The sequence below is a fragment of the Malurus melanocephalus genome, unplaced genomic scaffold (assembly GCF_030028575.1).
Source record: "Malurus melanocephalus ecotype Western Australia unplaced genomic scaffold, MMel_1.1 scaffold_346, whole genome shotgun sequence".
NCBI lineage: Eukaryota > Metazoa > Chordata > Aves > Passeriformes > Maluridae > Malurus > Malurus melanocephalus.
This window is the reverse complement of record NW_026623578.1, coordinates 451,802-471,969: the sequence shown is the minus strand read 5'-3', so window position 1 is coordinate 471,969 and position 20,168 is coordinate 451,802. Positions and strand designations below refer to the sequence as shown.

At 42.6% G+C, this 20,168-nt stretch overlaps 1 protein-coding gene across 4 annotated transcripts in view; it reads right to left on the bottom strand.

The window, feature by feature from the left end:
• The window catches only part of RORA (RAR related orphan receptor A), a 344,571-nt gene that overhangs the window by 26,626 nt on the left and 297,777 nt on the right, over nt 1–20,168 (bottom strand). For all 4 annotated transcript variants that reach the window (XM_057378204.1, XM_057378206.1, XM_057378203.1 and 1 more), the window contains one exon: nt 2,925–3,010. In XM_057378204.1, coding sequence (XP_057234187.1) covers nt 2,925–3,010 — 86 coding nt within the window. The remainder of the gene's footprint in view (nt 1–2,924; nt 3,011–20,168) is intronic.

Genomic DNA, 20,168 nt, shown 5'->3' with positions numbered 1-20,168 from the left:
AATACAGGCAGGATAAAAACTCAAATTTTCACTTTAGGGGAAGAAAATGAGGAGGTGTTAAATTTCACTTTTTTAAAGGCAGATTCAAATTAAGCTGAATAGGCTGATGGTTTGGGAGTACTCAATGCCTGTGCAAAACACTAACTCTGTAAGAACAGCCAGCAACATCATAGCACGACAGGAAATGAAAGCTTCCCAAGAAACATTAATGGGTTTCATTACAGATCTTCAAGTCTAGTTACGTGGAACACAATACAACAAAAAACCTGGTCAGTAGACTTTCAGCTCTGAAATGCAAGGGTTGCAAATCCACAGAACAGCAACAGAATCAGCAAAAGTCAATTTAACAAAAGCTGGTCTGTGATTTCATCCATGATACAGATTAGAACTGCACAGCAGGCCTCTGCAACTAAACTGTCACTTTAGGTTTTCAATAAATTATATTTCTGCTGGTTATCAGTATTTACAGAGTAACATCTAAGTTAACATTATGATTAAGTAACATGAAAGTTCACGCCAAACTGGAGTGAAACCAGTSCAAGCTGAAAACACCCCACTTTGCTGTTGCTGCTTGTAGATCATTGCTGACAGGCCTGGCTTGAGGGCAGCAGCACAGCTGTTCCCTTGTGACAGCCAAGGCCCTGCTCCTGCCATCTGATACACATGGATGGGTTTGTGGCACCCGGACACAACCTCACTGACTTCTCTGGGACTCTGCAGGACAGTGCCTGCAGGAGTTAAGGCACAGGACTGAGAACAAGGTCTTCATAGCCGAGTATTTTTTACAAAGAAAGGTTTAGCATAACATGAAGAGCAACATAAGCATGCTCAAACCTGCAGCAGTTGTAGCCACAGAAAAGCTGGGAAAAGAAACCCATACCAATCCACACCTGGCTGCTTTGGCAGAAGCCAAGCTATGCCAACCTTTTCACCAGCCAAAATAGTTCTGTTGGGTGAGACTTTGTTGACATTACTGTGGGAGACTATAGCACTAACAGAATCCATCAGCCACAGCAGGGCATTTTAAATGTCGTCTAGRTCATGATCATGTAAACTCTTCCTGTGACTTGTCCCCACTAGCACTACCCCAGTCTGTCACTACCTGCAAGTCATCTGGGCTTTGGTATTAAAGGACACTGAGCTCCTTTAGGAGTGAGCTTCCGAATGGAAAACAACTTGGTTAACTAAGTTGGCCTGAAGTTTTATGGCTACAAAACTTTACTGTGCTCCTTTAAGAGGAGGAGAAAATGCCTAAATCATTCACTGGACCCCTGTCTTACTTCCCAGGCTCTGCTTTTAAGGTTCAAATGGGTTTCAGTGTGCTGAGCATTCCTGCCTGCCTTTCTGCCCTTCTCACCAGCTGATCGTTCTGGTGGAATTCTCAGAWGCAGGGGATTGCACAGAGCTCCAAGAGAACTCAATTTATACAGCATTTGAAGGAAATAATTTGTTCTAAACCACAGTATACTGCACACACATTTCTCATTAAGTGCATGAAGGAAGGAAAACACAGCTGGTAGCTTCCCTCTCCATAGGCTCCTGCTCCACAAGAAGCCCTGTGTGGGGAGGCACAGCTGAGCATCAGCACCGTGTCAACAGCAGTGTATCTGCACTCAGGTCATCGTGTCACRGATCTCTACCAGGCATCTTGGGCCCAAAGCAATGAAGGATTAAAGAGGCCTCAGATCTTGAACATAACCTGATCCTWGRCAASACAGTCAAACAACAGAATTCTCACYATGAATGTCCACTTCCCACAGCTGAAATTTGACAAAGGCTGCTTGACCACGTAAAGCTGGAGAAAGTCAACACTTTGTTATCAATGAATTTTCCATAGCAACAGCAGTCACAAAGGTGCTGTTCCCATATAATTGTAAGATTCTTACTTTTTTTTTCCCCTTCCTTGTTACCAATGTTTCCACAAGACTGAGAGGGCATGCTAATGAAAACACAAAAATCTTCCTTGGAAAAACACAAAAACAAACTTTATAATGTGCATGCAAGGAAGTTACTTTTTGAAGATGGGTTCTAGTATCAAGCMGGTCAGGACAGCAGACTACAAACAGTCATAAATGTCAATTCTTCACACCTCAAGTATAGAYTGACAGGAGAAAAACCTATCAGTATGGGATTGCAACATCATACAGGAAGCAACAAGCCAGAACAGGGCTGTGGACAATGTGTCACCCCAAGCCAGTGCTGTAATTCTGCACTAGAGATCAAAAGGAGTGATCAGCTTCACTCTCACCTGGTGTTGGCACTGTCCAGTCTAATTCCTGGTTGTGACAGACACAATGAACAAAATGTAATTGGTTCTAGTGCAGTCCTTGTCAACTAGATTTACCAAAGGTATAACTCCAGGAAAATATTAAAGCCTAAACCTTCCACAGGAGTGACTGCACTGCAAGGAACAGGCARTGCTCCCAGCAAGAGCCAAGCGTGCTGAACACCACGAGCAGGTGCTGCTTGTGAAATCCCATCTCCGCTGCCAAACAGAATAGATTTGTAACTGCAGCAGAGTGCAAAAGAAAACAGGGGAGAGCTCTCACCTATTCCAACAGAGCTTCATAGTGATTTACAGACAAGGAGATTCAAGAAAGCCAGACTCGCCCTTTCTCAGCTGAATGCACTGAACAGGCTCTTGGTGGTGTGCTTGAAGCAGATCATCTCTCTGCACCTCTTCTGCTTATGCAGAAACAATTTACAGCATGCCCAGCACAACTCAGTGATTTTGAGGATTATCCTAAAATCTGAGGCAGTGTAACTGTTTCTGTGTTAAAGCCCAAATAAAACCAGAACTTCAGAATCCCCAACGATTTAATACTCAACTTAGGCACAATGCTTGTTCTTTAAAAAAAGGAGGAAAATAATCACTATCAAAAGGCTAAATGCTTTTTTTCAGACTTAATATTTTAAAAGCTTACCTTGCAGCCTTCACATGTAATGACACCATAATGGATTCCTGATGATTTGTCTCCACAGATCTTGCATGGAATAATTTCAATTTGAGCTGCAACAGAAGCACGCAACCAGTTAATTACATTTTCTTTTAAACACCTTATAAAAGCATTCCCTGATCAGCATTTGTACAGTGAAAACTAATAACCTGCTAAACATTATACTGCATTAACTATTCATTGCTGAACTGCAAGGATCCCCTAGAGCTTTGGACTAAATTATGGCTGCTCGTTATATAATAGCTTTTGGGTTATTAAAATGGGTCATTTGAGAAGGTGTTTAAGAACCCACAAGAAGGCTAGAATCAGCATTTCAAAGCCAAAAAGAATAGGAGAGTTCACATTTTGGCCAGAGAGCTAAGATGACACTAGAAAGGTTTCTTCCAACTGTGTTGGAGTTTCACGACCAATAGCAGGTAATTTGAAAGCTTGCCCTGCCTGGAAGCAAACACACCATCTCTCCCAGAGCCACCAGCACCCACCCAGCTCACATGACTGGCCAACCCTAAAGTGGAGCATGAGAAATCCAAAACTGATGYATCTGAATCGAAAGGGAGTTATCAGTACATATTTGTGTATTATCTATCACAGAACAAACACTGCAGAAAAATACAGCAGCATCTAGTTTACTCGAAGCCAGAGTCTAGAAAAYACCATACAGTGATAAAGTCTGAAAGCCCTGATAAATGTAAATTCATACATATTAACACACCTACTGAATTCAGTTCACTGTGTGACTGTCTCTAAAGCAAGCACCTTCCCATCTGAATACACGAGTTCCAGAAGGGGCTCCTGCATGCTCAGGGATACCTCTCAACTGCTTTGCTGGCAAGTTTGGACAGACAGTGCTCAGGCTGTGCTTTAGTGATCAAACTGCAGCAGGGCACATTTCACACGTGCTTGGCTGTGCTCACAAACACAGACCACACACACAGGTAGGGGACTGAAATCCTACGAAAGCCTTTGTGCTGCCCAAGTGCGTTAGGATGAAGCTGCATCAGTTTTCCAGAGGCGGCTTAGTCGGAGCAGTACAACTCTTAACTGTGACACATTAACAAGCWCTGTTCACCTCCTTGAGGAGCTCAGATCCATTCACAAGATGCCTGACTGTTTAACAGAGCTCCTGTTTCATCCAACTGATGGCTATCCAGCCTGCGACACCACGCAAAATCACATCCAATACTGTCTTACAACACATTAGCTTAACTTCATGTACTCTGTTCTCAAAAACACATGTCCACTCTACAAACACTGCATTTTGCATGCAATTTAATCCCTAAATGGCTGTTTATTATTAATCCAGAGTCATCTTGCAGTGCTACTGTAGCAGTAGTACTCCGTTTCATTGCAGTCCCACACAGCTCAGGATCTCGCCCAAAGCATAAAATTACTATCTAGAAGCCCAGAAGACTTGTAGCACAGGGCAGACTGTGCTAAAATATCCGTTCAAAATGTTCTCCAGGTGACATCAAATGCAGCAATAGGGCAGCCGAGCAGCACCCAAATGAGTCCTATTTGCTCCCAGGAGCCCGAGAGAGCTGAAATGCTCTGCTGGGGATGGCACTGCCCAACAGCTCCGGACTACAGGGATTTTGCCAGGCACTTCCTATACAACAGAACACCAATTGCATCTGCTTCCATCATAAGGACCTTGGCATCCTTGACCTTTAATCCCCACCATCTTTGCAGCAATAAAATAACAGGCTGAAATTTAAAGGTCTATTTAGGACACTTAAGGAAGGAAATACTTTTTCCCCCAAAACGGTTTTAATTTCGCTTTGCTTTCAGCTAACACATTAAACACAATGGAGCAGGAAGTGAACTAATAAAAGGGAAAAATAATGTGTGTGCTGTTTCATTAATGTGCTACGTGAATTATTACTGGAGCATCATATGTTTATGAGCTTGCAGCAGAAAGGGTGGCATAATCAAATAGACTGGAGAACACAGTGAAATTCACAGTAACTCGGAATTTGTATCATGTGCAGTTCAAATTCAGAAAGCAATCCTGTTGGCAAATTCCGGAAGAGCTCTACCAAATCCCAGTTGTGCCTTTTCAACATATGATTATTTTYCTCCTCTGCTGCAGTGAATCAGCAGCCTTCTGCAGCTCCTTGGACAGGGTAGTGACAAGGCTTATCTCCACAGCTACATGGCAATGGATTTTTTACATTTCACTTTTATATCCATAATTACTGCCTTATTTTGAACAGGTATGATATAATTGGATCTAGTTTATCTACAATCTCCAGCACGTTAGTTAAATCACCCATGAAGCCTGTCTATGCAAACCCTATTTCTTAAGCAACAGGACATTTGCAGAGCGTTTCTGAAGGAATGCAGCATGCCTTCAAAGTGATGGCCTAAAGCTAGGTTAGTAATAGTCTAAAAGGTGCCATAATTAGCCCCAAATGCATTTTCCAGGGTGCTTTACTGGTATAAGAGAATCTCCACAGATTCACAGGCTCCAGCTGTGCCAGCATTTGCCCAACATCATTTTTATGAGCRCCGGCAACAAATCAGGTATAGTTTTAGAATTCCTGATTTCCTCAAATTTACATCTTCAAGGTACTTACTTTCAATTAGGCATACAGCACTTAAAACTCCAGCTCACTRCTCCACTCTGAGTTGCAGGACAGTGGGATGACTCTCAGAAGCACAAATCGCTTGGGACTGCCACAACCAATTGTAGTACAAATTAATGCACAGAGAGATCAGATCAATTACTGCTCCACGTGGTGCCTTTGCAAATCAACTCATTGAAATGGAACCCCTGTCGCACGTTCATACACTCCCCATATAGCATGAAAGGACTTAAGATACTTTAAACTTACTAAATGCAAATTGCCTGTGCCAAGATTATGCATTTTTTCTTACAAGGGTGAAAATATTTTCCCCACTTTTAACTTTGACATGCAAATATGTACTTGCTAAAACCTTGTTCTTATGCAAACAAGGCAGGTGGGAAATATTTTTACATGTCAAGAATATGTTCCGACTTGGTTTCTCACATTCCCAGAGTTACTTAAAGCTTCCTACKGTGCTCAAATTAATTGTACCTGTTCTCTGCTTACATTTATTTATATGGTATATTTTTCAAGATTACATAAAATACTCTAATTCACGCTTTAGACTAGAATTAGCTTAAATTACAGTTTACAATTTCTGTCTCCTGGGGTGGTGCTCAGGCTGATTCAGGCTGGTTCATGCATGAGCAAATTATTTCTTAAATATGAATTGCAGAAAAAAATAAACTCTTGTGGTTGCTTAGAAACCGCCACAGATACCCAGGTGACAGATGTAGTTTGTACTCCCAGATTAAAGGCCTAAGACTCTTTCACACCCTGAAATAACAGTGCTCCACAATCCTACCAAGGCTGTCCTGTGCCAAAGGCAGCAAAGAGGAGCAGTAAAAGCCCAAACAAACCACCAAGAGCAAGAAATGGAAGCTCCAGCACTGAGACCCACCACCAAACAAGCTGCTACAGAAACGGCTCCTGAGAGAAAGAAGGGACCTTCCAAGGGCTGGAGGTAGCAATCCCTGCAAATGATATCAAACAAGCTCATCTCTACAGCAAAGAGCCTCTGCCATCCACTAACACCCCTAAGTTAATGTGCTTGTAGCTGTTCCACTCATCAGACTGTCTGGATACTGTCCTCCTGCTGTAATGACAGATGAACTTCATTTTACAGCAGCAAAGGGAGTGTGGACTCTGAKCTGCTCAAAATCAGACAGACCAGCACCTTGAACCCCAGCATTACAGGGAAAAAAGCCAGTGTTTCTCCCCCTGAGCATTTCTTCTTCCTTCATCCACTGTGTCTTCACATGGCAACACTCTGAAGTAGCTCTGGTATGCTTAAATAACACCACTGCCTCCACCTAATTCCTAGGGAACGGCCAACCCGCCAGCCAGAGCACTCARTGACATCTTCTGCTGGCACCTGCAACAGAAGAATGTGCCTTATTCCCTCCTGCTCCAGGGGACTTTGTTCCCCAAACCTGGAACAGTTTCCTTGGGTTTGCCTGCCTTTTTCAAGCTTCCTCCCCCAACCAAACCCTCGAGACAGCCTCTCCCTTTTTATTAATTCCCACATCATGAAATATTGCTTTATTCCTTGTCCAGTTGTACAGTGGAGAAGGAAGAAAATCCAATCCTCTATTTGTAAGGGAAAGTTCTGTACAAGTTCATCATAGCCTTGAATTTCTTTCTTTCTAACTCATGGGGCAGACTCAGATCAGRGCAAGAGCCTGCACAGCCAAGGAAAGCACAGGGCACCTTTCTCCCCCGTTCTGTCACTTAAACAGAAACACATTGAGCCTCAGCACAGGAAAGTGTGTTACCAGTCCAACTTGAAGAATACATTTTAGAAAAGAAAAAAATATTTTCCAAAGACAGACATTTATGCCTTTCCTTAAATGCATCTGAATGAAATGTATGTTTCTAATGAATTCATTGTCTTGGGGTAGAAAAAAGACTTTTCCTTTCCTCCTTCTGCTTTCACCCTGTTATTTTAAAATTGTACATGAACACAAATAACATTTTTTCCCCAATTCACAACAAGTAGGAAACCTCAGGTTTGGTATCCTGGGAAAGGCTCTTCAGTGGATGTAATCGGTCCCATTCYTGCCTTTTAGGGAGATCCACCTAGCTGACCTGAGCAATCTTGAAAGTTGGGTAATTAATGAAGTTTATTGTCTTGTCTGCTYTAGAGTGAAGGGAGGAAGAAACGAAAGGGAGAAAGAGAAAGCAAGAAGGAAAAAGGGCATGATTCATCTTCTTCAAGACAAGCAAGACAAACCCCCAAGTGAAGATGCCTCCTCTTCAGTCAGCAGTGAAGGAATTTAATGATACCTTAATTACAAGCCTAACTTCTAGAAGGTGAAAGTCAGGTAAACCCTACTGTCACTTACTATTTCTGAATTTAAAAATTAGCATTTTCTGGAAAGGAAAACCTGTGTAGGAGGTGCTCCCTTCTCCCAGGGTATGTGTGGTCCCMACTGCCTGTGTTTGCTGGCACCACYRAGACASGAGCACTTCTAAGGAGTTCACAGTCACAGCTCTCAAGGCAGCAATATCCACCAATTCCAGATATCCCCTTTTSCACTCAATATGGATGGATTTAAGCACGTACTGGTGAGTCTGCCTGACCAGTGTCTACTCCTCAATACCTCGATGGGCAGTGTGCACCTTCTCAGCTGCACACTGGGGAAAGCATCCCGAGCTGAGCACGGGGCCAGCTGAGCTCAGGACCTGCCCTAAGGCCACACAGGTACAGAGAGCAGGCAGGGATGCAGCTGGACCAGTGGGGCTCTGCTTAAGGAGCAATCCCCTCCCTGAGTGCAGCCGCCTTTCCCATCCTTCCCCTGGATGTGGCTCACCCGTGCCCACCTCACGGGTGTGCACCATGGTGCAGCTAACTCAGAAACGGCTATGAAACATGCACAAATTGGGCCAAGCTGCTTCTAGAGGGATGCAGTTTGTGCCAGACATCCCTGCTAGTGCTGTTTGTAAGTATATTGATTAAATTAGGAGGCATACATATTCAGTGACATATTCATACATATTCATTGASTCAAACAAGGGTACTGCATGTAATGTGGTATTTAAAGCAACATGATATCTGATCACAAACTGAATTAACACAGAATGATTTTACTATATAATATTCTAATCTTCCTGCATTTTCAGCTTCATTACCTAAATAATTTGCTCTGTCATGTACCCTAAGTAATTTGAGCTGGCTGCAAATTACTCGCCTCCSAACACCTGCAGCTTCCAAACGCTGCAGTTCGACTGAACTGAGCMCTGGTGGCAGCACAGCTCTGCCCACCCCACCCCATTCATGTACTCCACCAAGTGACCATCTGTCCACTCACACACCCTGAAATACTGAACCCCATGTGCTTCTGGGGGTGATCATAGCTCAGGAGACATCTGAGGCAATTTTAGAATACACAGTGAGTGYTTGATCAAGAGCCTCCCACTCCTTGGGTGAAGGTGTGTTTATTCCACACACCATCCCCACCATAAGGGCATTCTGGCCATGAGCAGGCCCGCTGGAGACTGCAGTAACAGACCTGGCAAGAAATATCTCCAGGGAAACTAACAGAAGAGATTTACGTCTCATGGTTGGATTTTTCAGGGGTCCAGTAAGGTTGAAATTCCAGCAGAAGCCTTCCCACCACATGGGATATTCTTTGCATCTTTGTCTCCCTTACAGATTCTCCTCCCTACAGCTGAGCTCAGCTGAACATTGTCCTTCAGGGGARTATCAGATGGGGAACTTTCTGGGTTTTTCAATTTTCACATCTTTGGAACAGATGATGCTCTCAAGCTTGGCTGAAATGTTTTGCAAATGGGGAGGAYTGGGGTGATGGGCAGAAAACCAGACAAACACAAACAACTTCTCCAAGCCTTGTTTCCTTAGGAAATCACACTGGTAATAAAATAAATACTGAGGTTACACTGGTACAAATCCTTTGAAGTCTGTGGGTGTGATGGGTGGAGTAGGAACGAACATGGCCACCGAAGTATTAATTAAAAGTAAAGTATGAGCAACACCTCAAACACACAAGGCAGAAATGCTGCAATGCCAAGATGAGCTCTGTGGGCCTGGGCACAGCTGGATCCCTCAGCAGGTCACTGACACWGCTCAGCATTCCCAAATGCTGGAAACATTATTAAAGGAGATACAGGATAAACAGCATGGCACCACCTGAACACTTCTGGGGCTTGCAAGACTGATGAAGGAAACAATATAAATTCCTTCAACCTCTGATTTGGGCACGTGGAAATGTGCAGTAAAGAGCTCACATTCCCATGCCAGGATCACTGATGTTTAGGGTTATATTSTTTTCCTTTAAGCTACAAGAAATTTTACTGAAACAAATTTCAATTTGAAGAACTAGAGTTATGCTATTACATGAAGCACTGGCCTCAACAAAGCCACCTGAATATCTAATGGAAGAAGGCAAGATGGAAAATGGTTTGGGTTTCTAAGAGGCAAAACTGTTTCAGTGAAGTTGTGGTGAGGTCTCTATCTTTCATGTTGGGACTCTGGTCACATTATTAAACTACACACAGACCAAACTGTAACATCAAACCACTGAAGTCCAAGCCTGGGCTCAACCAAAATAACCAGGCCTGCCCTATCCAGAGGTGTTCTGTTGTCCAGGAGCACCGAGAGCAGATCTTGGGACAATCAATCCCTTGCTACATGCAGCATACAATTAACATCTTCCCACTTGGTGAAATCTACTGAGTTCCCCAAGCTCCAGCTTCCTTACTTTCATGAACTTACAAATAATGAAGATGGCAGARATACACACCAAGAGGTGTACAACTGCAACAACTTTGTCCCTCACCAGGCACAACACACTGGCACATTGCAACCCAACTTAGTGGCAAAAAAGAAGAGAGAAAGAGCAAAGGACAAAGTATTTCTTTGCAATGTTGTCCTTTCCATTTCAAAACCAAAGCATTTGAAGACTGGTTTCATGATTTCCACATGGTCAGAACACACTTCCAAATTTCATAAAACACCAGGTTTTCCTGCCATGTTTTGGTTTCTCATTTTCTTGGAGGCTCAGGTGCTTAGGACTAAACATTTAATYCTTTCCCTCTTCTTCTCTGGTTGAAAATTAACAGGAGTTACAGTGGTTACAATGAACACAGCTTGGAGCATGATTAATTTAACCAGACTAAATTGAATTCTTGTTAAATAAAGCAATTCAGAAGAAGTTTTTCACAAGAAAAGAAAACACAGTGACACTGAAATCATGTGATTCTCTAATGAAATATAGTAGTTATAATCAAAGCTCTGAAGTGCATGTCAAGAAATAGGTACTACAGAGACTATAATCTCACTAGTGCTGCTATGCTGCGAGAATGSGGATGTAGCTGGTGTCTGATTTCCTCTATCTATGTAAGCAGGATAATCATTCTTTATCTCTACCTACAGCTACCTCAGATGACTGGTGCTTACTGCCAGATCTTGGGTTTTGGTCTTATGACCCAGGGACCAGTGAGCAGAGCTCCAGCCCCACGAATCTGCAGCAGTCTGCACTGCTGAGAGAGAAGCTGTGCAGAAGGAGTGCTGGGCGCCTGATTTCTGTTACTTTCCTTTTTCCCTTTCAAAAACAAAGCTTATGGGTCTAGTGACACACCTACAAAGCATTTCTCTTGGCGAAATTACACAAAATACAAGTTTTAGGAACAACACAGGTGTGAGCTTTTACCACAGGAACTGCCAGCAGTGACCTTTTCTACTCTAATTTGCTACTGCGTTTATCCAGTAAGCAGCAAGCTGGGGTTTGTGTGAATCCATCATGTTCGTTTTTACAGGATTCTAGAGCTCACTCAGGTTTTGACAGCCTCAACTTCTTCCTACAGATGATTACTAACCTAGAGCATTTGTGAAGACAAAMACCTGCAGCAGGGCACAAGCACAGTCCGACTGTGATCCAACCTGTACCAYGGTGCAGCTCAAACCCACCAGTGCTCACGGTCTGTCAAATGAAAAATGGCATGAAAAATGGAGCTGGGGGGCCAAGACRTGGGGGCATCTTCAGGCACTGGAAGTGGCCTTGAATGCTCAATCGCACTGAGGCTTCTTATAGTCTTTGCAAATTATTGTCCTCTTGCATTGGGAAAAGCAAATCTACACCAATTTCTCTTTCCTGGTGTCTGTATGCCAGTCTTTCATTCTCTGCTATTAATGGAGGGGAAAACAAAAAGTGAAATCTGCAGGAGAATAGGATTAATATATTAGCTGGAGTTGCTGGACAATACTAARTGAATTCCCCCCCTTTCCTCCAAAAACAAACTTGTACCGAAAAGCTTAAATGTATTTGTACTTCTGCCCCATTTCCTATATCTCTGGAAGAAACAAATAAACATTTGATTTTAATAAAGAAAGTCTTGAAGAAATATAGCATTTTAGAATGAAAAGTCCAAATTACCCCAACATTTTCTTCAYAGATTAATTCACAAAGCCCCCATTTGATATAATTTCCTACTCTCAAGTGTTGGAYCTGGTCTTCTGAAGACTGAAATTCTTTAGTTCTGACACTCTCCTCCCACTTTCTTTTCCCTAATTAACTGCACTGGCTTAGGGGAAAATCCACCATTTCTGTTTATTCGCTTATGGTAGGAAAACAAAAGACTTATCACCCATTCACCAATTTCAAGCAGCACTTCAGCGAGTCAGCTACAACACAGCTCTCAACAACCTTCCCCTGAATTAGTTTTCCTAGGTTTCCAAAAGCCTTAAATGACCACCACTTGGAAGGAAATCATTCTGCTCCCTATTTCCACATGGAGAGTCACCTTCCACAGGAGTATGAGAGGCACTCAGTTGGTACCTGAATTACAGCAGCACTAAAGAGTTTCAAACTCTTATATACATCTCTTATATGTTCCTTTTATACAACATGAAAGCTCCATCACTGCATTTGTTGAAAAGCTACACACATTTGTGCTATCCATTTGCAAAACTGCATCTCAGTTCAATGATCTTATTAGGCTGCCTACGAGCACAGACCAGATGACAGCCATAGGTACCTGATGAAAAAAAAAAACCATCAAGAACAAAACCTAACCAAACACGCAGACCTGAGAAAACGCAATCATTTGCAACATAATATCAAAATTTCAACCACCCTTATTAGCAAGGTGATAGGCCCAGAACCTGAGGGAACATGCAATGAACCTACACTGTAGCTTCACCACTTGTACAAGTGCACAGAGAGCTTTCAGAGAGCCCAGAAGATTTCCAAGCATTACCAATTCCTGACACCACTCCATAGAAGGTTGCCTCTGATTAGCAACCTSTCCCCACCACAATGCCCATAATGCTTTCCTTGGTACTTTTGATTTAGGCAAGTCAAGTTGCCAAGTTCCAGTCTTACCAGCTTGTTCCCCGGAGACAGTAAGGAACTTGGGAAAGAGGAATATGGAATGAACTCAGAAGGGGTAACAAAGTAGGGAGAACCCAATAAGCAAATGTCCCTTAAACAAAGTGTTTTCCATGATTCTACGTTCTCCTGCCGTTTTGCTGGGCTGCACAGATTTTATAAAGGTTCTGGCCTCTGCAGAATTTGCAGGATGTGTCGCTGTGCATTGARAAATGGGACTCTGCACAATTAAGTYAAAGCCAAGCAAACGTGGCTGGTGCAGAAGCCACATCCATCTACAAAAGAGCTGCACTTTGATGAAAAACCACTCAAACCCTGAATTACTCCTAGAAGAAAAAGTTGCAAAGAAAAAAAAAAGGTGTTTCACTCAGACTAGAAACTCCATCATTCTAAAGTGACTGCATCTGCATTTTTAAGATGTTTTCTTTTTCTTTTTGGCTGTACATGAATTTGATGTCATTAAAAARGCTTCCTTTGATGCTGTATGCCAAGTAGAATCATTAGTTTCTCACAAAGGTGCACTCTAAATGTCTAGTTTAAATTTTCATTTTCGGATGATTCATCTAAGAGATGAACAATAACAACCWAAACCAACTCCAGAAGTCTAAACAGTAAAAAGCCTTTTAGCTGCACTCACTCATTTATTAACTCCCTCCAACACCTCTTCCCTGGATTCACCACACAGCAGCCGATACTGAGCGTGAATTCTGCAACTCTGTCTACGATTTATGGCTATTGCAAGCAAATCACAACCAGACTCCCTCAAACCTCACACAAGAAGTTCTCGTGAAGTCCATATTCTCTGTCTTTTGCTGACATGGGATCACTTGTTTTTAATACAAAGATGTTTTCCATAGTACTGTTTCCAATGTATGTGTGTGGTTTTGTCACAGCTCCTCTTTGTGAGTCCTCTGCAGAAGTCAYCAGAGGATGAGTGAAACTGAGGGGCACCAGAAGAAGCCCCATTCGCACCCACTCCTCTAGGTTTGGAGGGGTRGAGCACAAAACAGATTTAACTATACCCATGTTTCCTCCATTGCAAAGAAAATATTACTGAAGTTCAAAACCAAGCAATGATTTACAGTTGATGTTTCCTGATACATATTAAGACACTGCAAATACACACACTGGAGAAAGCTTACAGCCTTTTTTTATGACACAAGGTCACATCTCTGTTCTGTCCTTCCAAGAAAGACACCTCATTCAGCTCCTGCCCCATCTCAGAGGGAGCAATAATAGCATATATGTGGGATCAGAAGGATTCCTCAGATGTCCTGGAAAAGGGCACAGGAAGAAAACATTATGTCCCATCCCCAAACAGGGGTGAGGAGAACATACAAGATACTGACAACAGAGATGGAAATCTTATGGGCTCTCAATCACAACAAAATTAATGCACCATCAGTCTATCAAACAGCCTCAAAAGCACTCCTGCCACTGAGAAAGCTTTATTCCCAAACATTTTCTTCAAGCCATACATTACAGTGATGTCTCCCACCAACCATGCTCACAGTATCTCCCTGCGCCTAGTTCTGTTTCTGTGCCTCTTTATACCCTCATGATGTCTATATATGATATACTCAGTGTTTGAAAACCATCYTCATTTCATGACAAGGATCATGAAAGAAAAAAATGTTGCTGCCCACAAAAACGTTTTAGAAAATTACAAGCTTGTGAAAAGAAGGGTCTAGCAAAAGCTCTTCCTTTGCCACAATCAGATTAGGTGCTGCGACCTTCATTAAAACCTTTTCTGCCTACTCATTTCATAGCATTTAATTTCCTGCCTCTTGATGATTAAACCAACTGAAAGGTAGTAGATAAAGCAAGTTTGCTTGCTGTTTCTAACAGATATATTAATGCTTTACGCTTAAAAAGCTTTCCGAGTGTCTTCAGAGGCTGATTAATAAACACTGTACATAAACCCATGTCTGAGGTCAGACTGTGGCAGCAGATATGTGACTGAAACTTACTCCAACAGCTCTATTCAAGGCACTGGATACCTCCACCGCATACATTAAGGAAGCTTAAAGTTAAGCTTCACATATTTAAACACTAACAAAGTCTACTTAATGGCAGTCTTCAAAATGACAGTGGCCTCCTAATCTGCTGCAGATAAAGAAGTGCCAAGATTAATGATTACGTAAGTGCATCGCAGAGCCCAGAAACAATAATCAGCTCTTCTGTTGTTATTTGTGTACAAAGGCTATTAGAGTCATCTGACATTCCAAAATCCAATTTAAAGTTGTTAAACCCCTTTCACGTACTTATTTGAGGTTGGAAAACCAAGAGGTTCAAAAAGGGAAAGGAAGGGTTTGATTTCCTAATTCTTTTCCCCTTACTGATTTTGCTCTAAGCCAAATCTCGCTTCAAGAATTGCAAAAAAGAATAAGCTTTTAAACAATGCCGGAGTAACCAATATTGCTGCTGAAGGAATAATACCAATAAAACCTTAACATGCTTAGTTAGCAAAATTTAAAATAATGACTGCAAGCAAACTAAGTAACTATTCCACTGAAAAAGACCCCATTGAATTGAGGGTGTTGCTGACGTTGTCTGTGCAATTCTGACGATCTTCAACAAATCGGGGTGAGAAAACGAAGGTGCTCAGGCACCAAACACCCATCTTGATCTATTAAAGAACTCGGTGAGAMTTCACTCTCCTGTTTAACACTAGCAAGGTATGATGTGTAAGAGACCAGCCTGCTCCGTGCAAAGCACGGCAAGGACAGCTCTGACTGCAGCCTCTAAATACCGCACAAACAACTATTTTCCCACAAAACTCCTTTAAAATTCGAAACACCCTTCTTTGTTTCTGACAGCTTGGAAACAAAATGAAGGAACTGTCTTGTCGTGGTTGCCAGGTTTGTCCCTGCTCTGGGCAGATCCGCAGAGAGCGGGGCCGGGCGGTGGCTGTGCAGCAGGAGATGCCTCGCAGGGGAGCCATGCACTACATCCTYTGGAGCACAGACTGCTGCAGCCGCAGCGCACAGCTCTCACCCCTCCAAAACCCACTGCAAGGACAGCTGAGCAGTTCCCAGCTCTCAGCCCGGCTGGGAACGGCACACAGAGCCAGGGSTGCTCACACATCACCCTGAGGGCAGCGCCAGCAGCCCCTGTGCGGCGAGGAGCGGAGCGGAGCGGAGCGGCCCGGGGGCGATGGCCCTGGGGAACGAGGCCGCTCTCCCGCACTGCGGGCAGCCCCACAAGGGAGGACAAGGGCTGGGCACCACAGCTTGCGAGGGGCACATCCCAGACAGCCTCTGTCCTTCCCCGAGTGTGCTACAGCACGACACAACCATYGGGGACTACGTGCAGAAGTTTTTCTTTACAGCTGCGAAGTGCTTTTCTRGTGTAAAGTCAATTAAGTGATAACTGCATCTGTGCAGAGGGTATTCAAAATGCTAATAACCCCCACCCAGATAAGTCTTCAACTTTGCCTGCTYATTTATCTCCAGCTCTTAGAAATTGCTGCCATGAATGCTCCACTGCCTTCTCCCATTATCTTTGCAATCCTGCTTCTTCCTCACAAAAAGGCAAAACCGGCAGCATGTAAGAGCTGCACCACTCGGACCACACTGGGGAGTAAAATGATACAAGCAAAGAAGAATCAGCTGATCTACTGCAGCAAAGCTACTGGCATATTCTGCAGTTCTTAACCGGCATCATTCTGCAGGAACTTTAAAGTTCCTTCAGCTTTYCATCTAACATAGAGAGGTAAGAAAATCTTCTCTGTCATCAGAGGCTCGCACACTCTAGAAATAACAGCAGTTGCATCATGAATTATCTAACACGATTTACCACTCGGGGAAAAGAAAATCTATCCTGTGTGGTGCTGTGCCATTTGGCCACCAGACTCTAGAATTTTAATGTCTGTTATCTTTGCAATGGAGATAACACAACGCTGCTCTCGGATATCTGGCTGTAAGATGGTTTCCTTACCTCAATGCAAGACATCTCGTGTTATGTAAGTCTCTGGTCACATGCCTTGCATGTTTTCAAAGAGAAAAAAGTCTACAAAAAACCTGGAAAACCCAGTACTGAAAACAAAGGAGCTTGAGGGAATTCACCATCAACACCTATATGAATGCCTTGATACTTTTGACTAGAAAATTCACAAAATTGCAAAATGGCCACCAAAAAAATGCCCCAAACAGAAAATACTGACACCTTTTTCAAACAAGTCTGACAGTTCAATAAGAAGATACAATCCTATGACCCACAAAACCGGGCAAAATACAAGTATGAACAAGAGATTACAGAATAAGATTGCTGATTCAACGTTGCTTAGTGCATTTGACAGATTAAAATGAAAAATCCAACTTGCTTCACATGGGTAACACTAGGTTCTAAACGCTAAATCACTCAAAAAGGCAGAAGCTGGCAATTAGTGAATGTCAGTTCGTATTTCCCCMCTAAAACGGAGGCTTGATAGAATTTAGAAGAAAACAATAGAAAGAGCACCTGTATTATTGCAATCATTACATCCAATGATAATCCAAACCAGTTCCTGAGCTAAGGCTTCATCCCTTTGTCAGGACAAGAAAAGCACCTCCTAACCAGAGCTGAACGAAGTACAATAACTTTCCAAGTGATGAACATAATCTCTCAACCCTTTCAAGACAGTCTTTACCCATCATTCCTGCTGATGTTTCTTCCTGTGCTTGTGCTCTGCACACATCAGAAAACAGAATGAACACCAGACAACTCCAAATTTGTTGGAGTTTTGAAACTCTACTATTKCAAAAGGCTCACACAGTCACTATACTGTCCTCGATAAAGACACAAAACATTTAACCAGAAGTCCCCCCTTCCTACTCTGAAGAATACTTGCAGAATAACTTTGATTATCCAAAGCTCCCAGGGGACAAATGGAAGCAAAGATAAGTGGGGGAGCAGCCAGAGGTCTTCTGAGAATAATGGAAGTAAAAGGAGAGGAAACAAACTCCACAAAGAACTGTTGGCTCAGCTCAGCCCTAAAGTTTCCCTATTCCTGAATGGAGCATTCATGAAGTAAAATAAGCTTGTTTAAGCAAGCATTCCAAACGATTGTAAAAACCATTTGACAAAGTGAAGAATTATCGTTCCTTTTGGTACTTGACTCTCCAGAGAGAGACAGCTGTTGTTCTTACTGCAGCAATTTATTAAGCAGTGGTACTGCCGTGGCAATGCTTCTGGTAGTGYCTCAGTGGTTAACAAGCAGCCAAAGCCTTGCCAAATTTGTGCTTCCCAAAGTGTTATTTGGAAAACATCGCTAGCAAAAATTCCAAACTCGGTAAAAATTACAGATTTATCACAAGCCTCAACATGGAGGGAGAACATCCACATAGAAGAAATCTGTTTGGGGAGCTGTGAGTGCTTCGCATAGAAAGTACAAGTTTTTATTTATATTACAACAGCACAAGTTAATGCCAATTAAGTAGGAGAGTCACTTTGTATTTAGCACAGAACCTGGCCCAGGGCACTGGCACACAGAATAGAAATAAATACTAATCGTGCTTGCTCACACTGAGAGGATTAGATAACTACAGACGTAGGAAATTAAAACCACAACAAGATGACCCCACGCTCATGATTTCCCTGTTGTAGCAGATCAGTCAATATGAATAATCGACAATGTAAATTGAAATCCTCAGATAAAAATAATGGTTTTACCGTTTTATTTCTCTTCACTTGCACATAAATTAAGTYGACTATCTCTGACAATGCCATGGTTTAATATTCTAAACACACTATCTCCTTTAACAATGCCTGGAATAGAAACAAGCTGCTGAGCCAGATCCTCAAGGGTGAAAATCATCATTGCTACACTGACTTCAGTGGAAGCACATTGATCTCCACCAGCTAAAGCTGTGGGCCCTAGTGGGCAATTAGGTTTCTATTATATGCTAATTTAAATAATGTACCACAGAACATTTGCTGTACAACAAGGCAAGACTACATTCTTCTGTGGAGAAGGGCAAGCATTTGCTGTGGCTTGATGAGAGTTATGGATTCTGGTTTCAAAGAGAAGGATGAAGTTTCGGTATAAACTACTCCTCATAATAACATTTTTAAACCTGCAATTACTCATACTAYACTCCTTTAGGAAGCCTATAATTATTTGGTAAGTTCTTACCAATGTCTAGTCTAGATCATAATTGCTAACACTGCCTCCTTCAAAGGAACCAGTGACTACGTTAAAATCTGGTTCTTGTTAGGTTCCTACTACACAAAGTGGCTGTGCTCTAAATGTTATGATCTGTGTTCAGTTGAAGAGGAAAACCAAACTGATTTATGCCCCAATCTTGAACCTTTGAACGAGGCCTGAACAAAAAAACACCCAAATACAACAATCCCACACACGTTTCTTTTGAGGCTTCTGAGGTGGCCGCATTGGAACAGGGGCTGTGGCTGACAAAGGCCAGAACTTTTCTGCAACGTAAGTTCATGGCACTGAGGACCATCTGCAACATCCTCTCACTCTCTTAGCCAGGACTCACACTCCAGCCACAGAACAAAAAAGCAGAAAAGTTGGGGAACGGGGTTCAGCAACAAAGACAGCAAAAAGGATTTTCAGGGCATCACGGAGCAATTCAAGAGAAAAGGTATCATCCTCATGTTAGAAGTATTAACAGTAGTCATTTTGCTCTCTGCTCCAGCCATTGTTTAAGAACGAGAACTCCTTTCAGTCTCCTTTCAGATGTCACTGCCACCCTTCTTCCTGCCTTATTCATCAACAAACACGTTATTAGCATGCCAAGGTCSCTGCATAAATTTCTGTGGACTTCTGATGTAGTTGGGACGAGTGCGTCATTCCACATTCACAGGTTCTCAAAGCTGGACCTTCACCTCAGCACAGAAATTGGGAAGCCTTCTGAATGCTTCTTTTGAGAGAGGAATCAGCAAAACAGGAAGATTTGCCCCACGTGTCTAACTCATGTGAAAAGTCACAACAGACAGGTTCCACGTAAAGACTAAAAAAACATTCACACAGTTCCAATTGATCTTCTTTTCTATGGAACCACTCAGGGCAGAAAGGCAAAGGATGGGCTCACATAGGTCAGCGTGGAGCAGGCTGAGATGAGGCAYTGAGCTCCACACTTAGAGCATTGTATTCCCTTTACAAGTGTCCTTATCCTGGTAACCGTGCCCCTCTCTGCTTGCATTTACAACTACTCAGAAATAGTTTCATTTCAAACAGAAAGAGGTTATATAGAACCAAGCATTTTTAATTATAGCAGCCACACACAAAAAACTTGCCATGTAGGGAAGACCTAAAAYGTCCCAGAGTAAGGACTGATCCAAAGCCTCCTCCT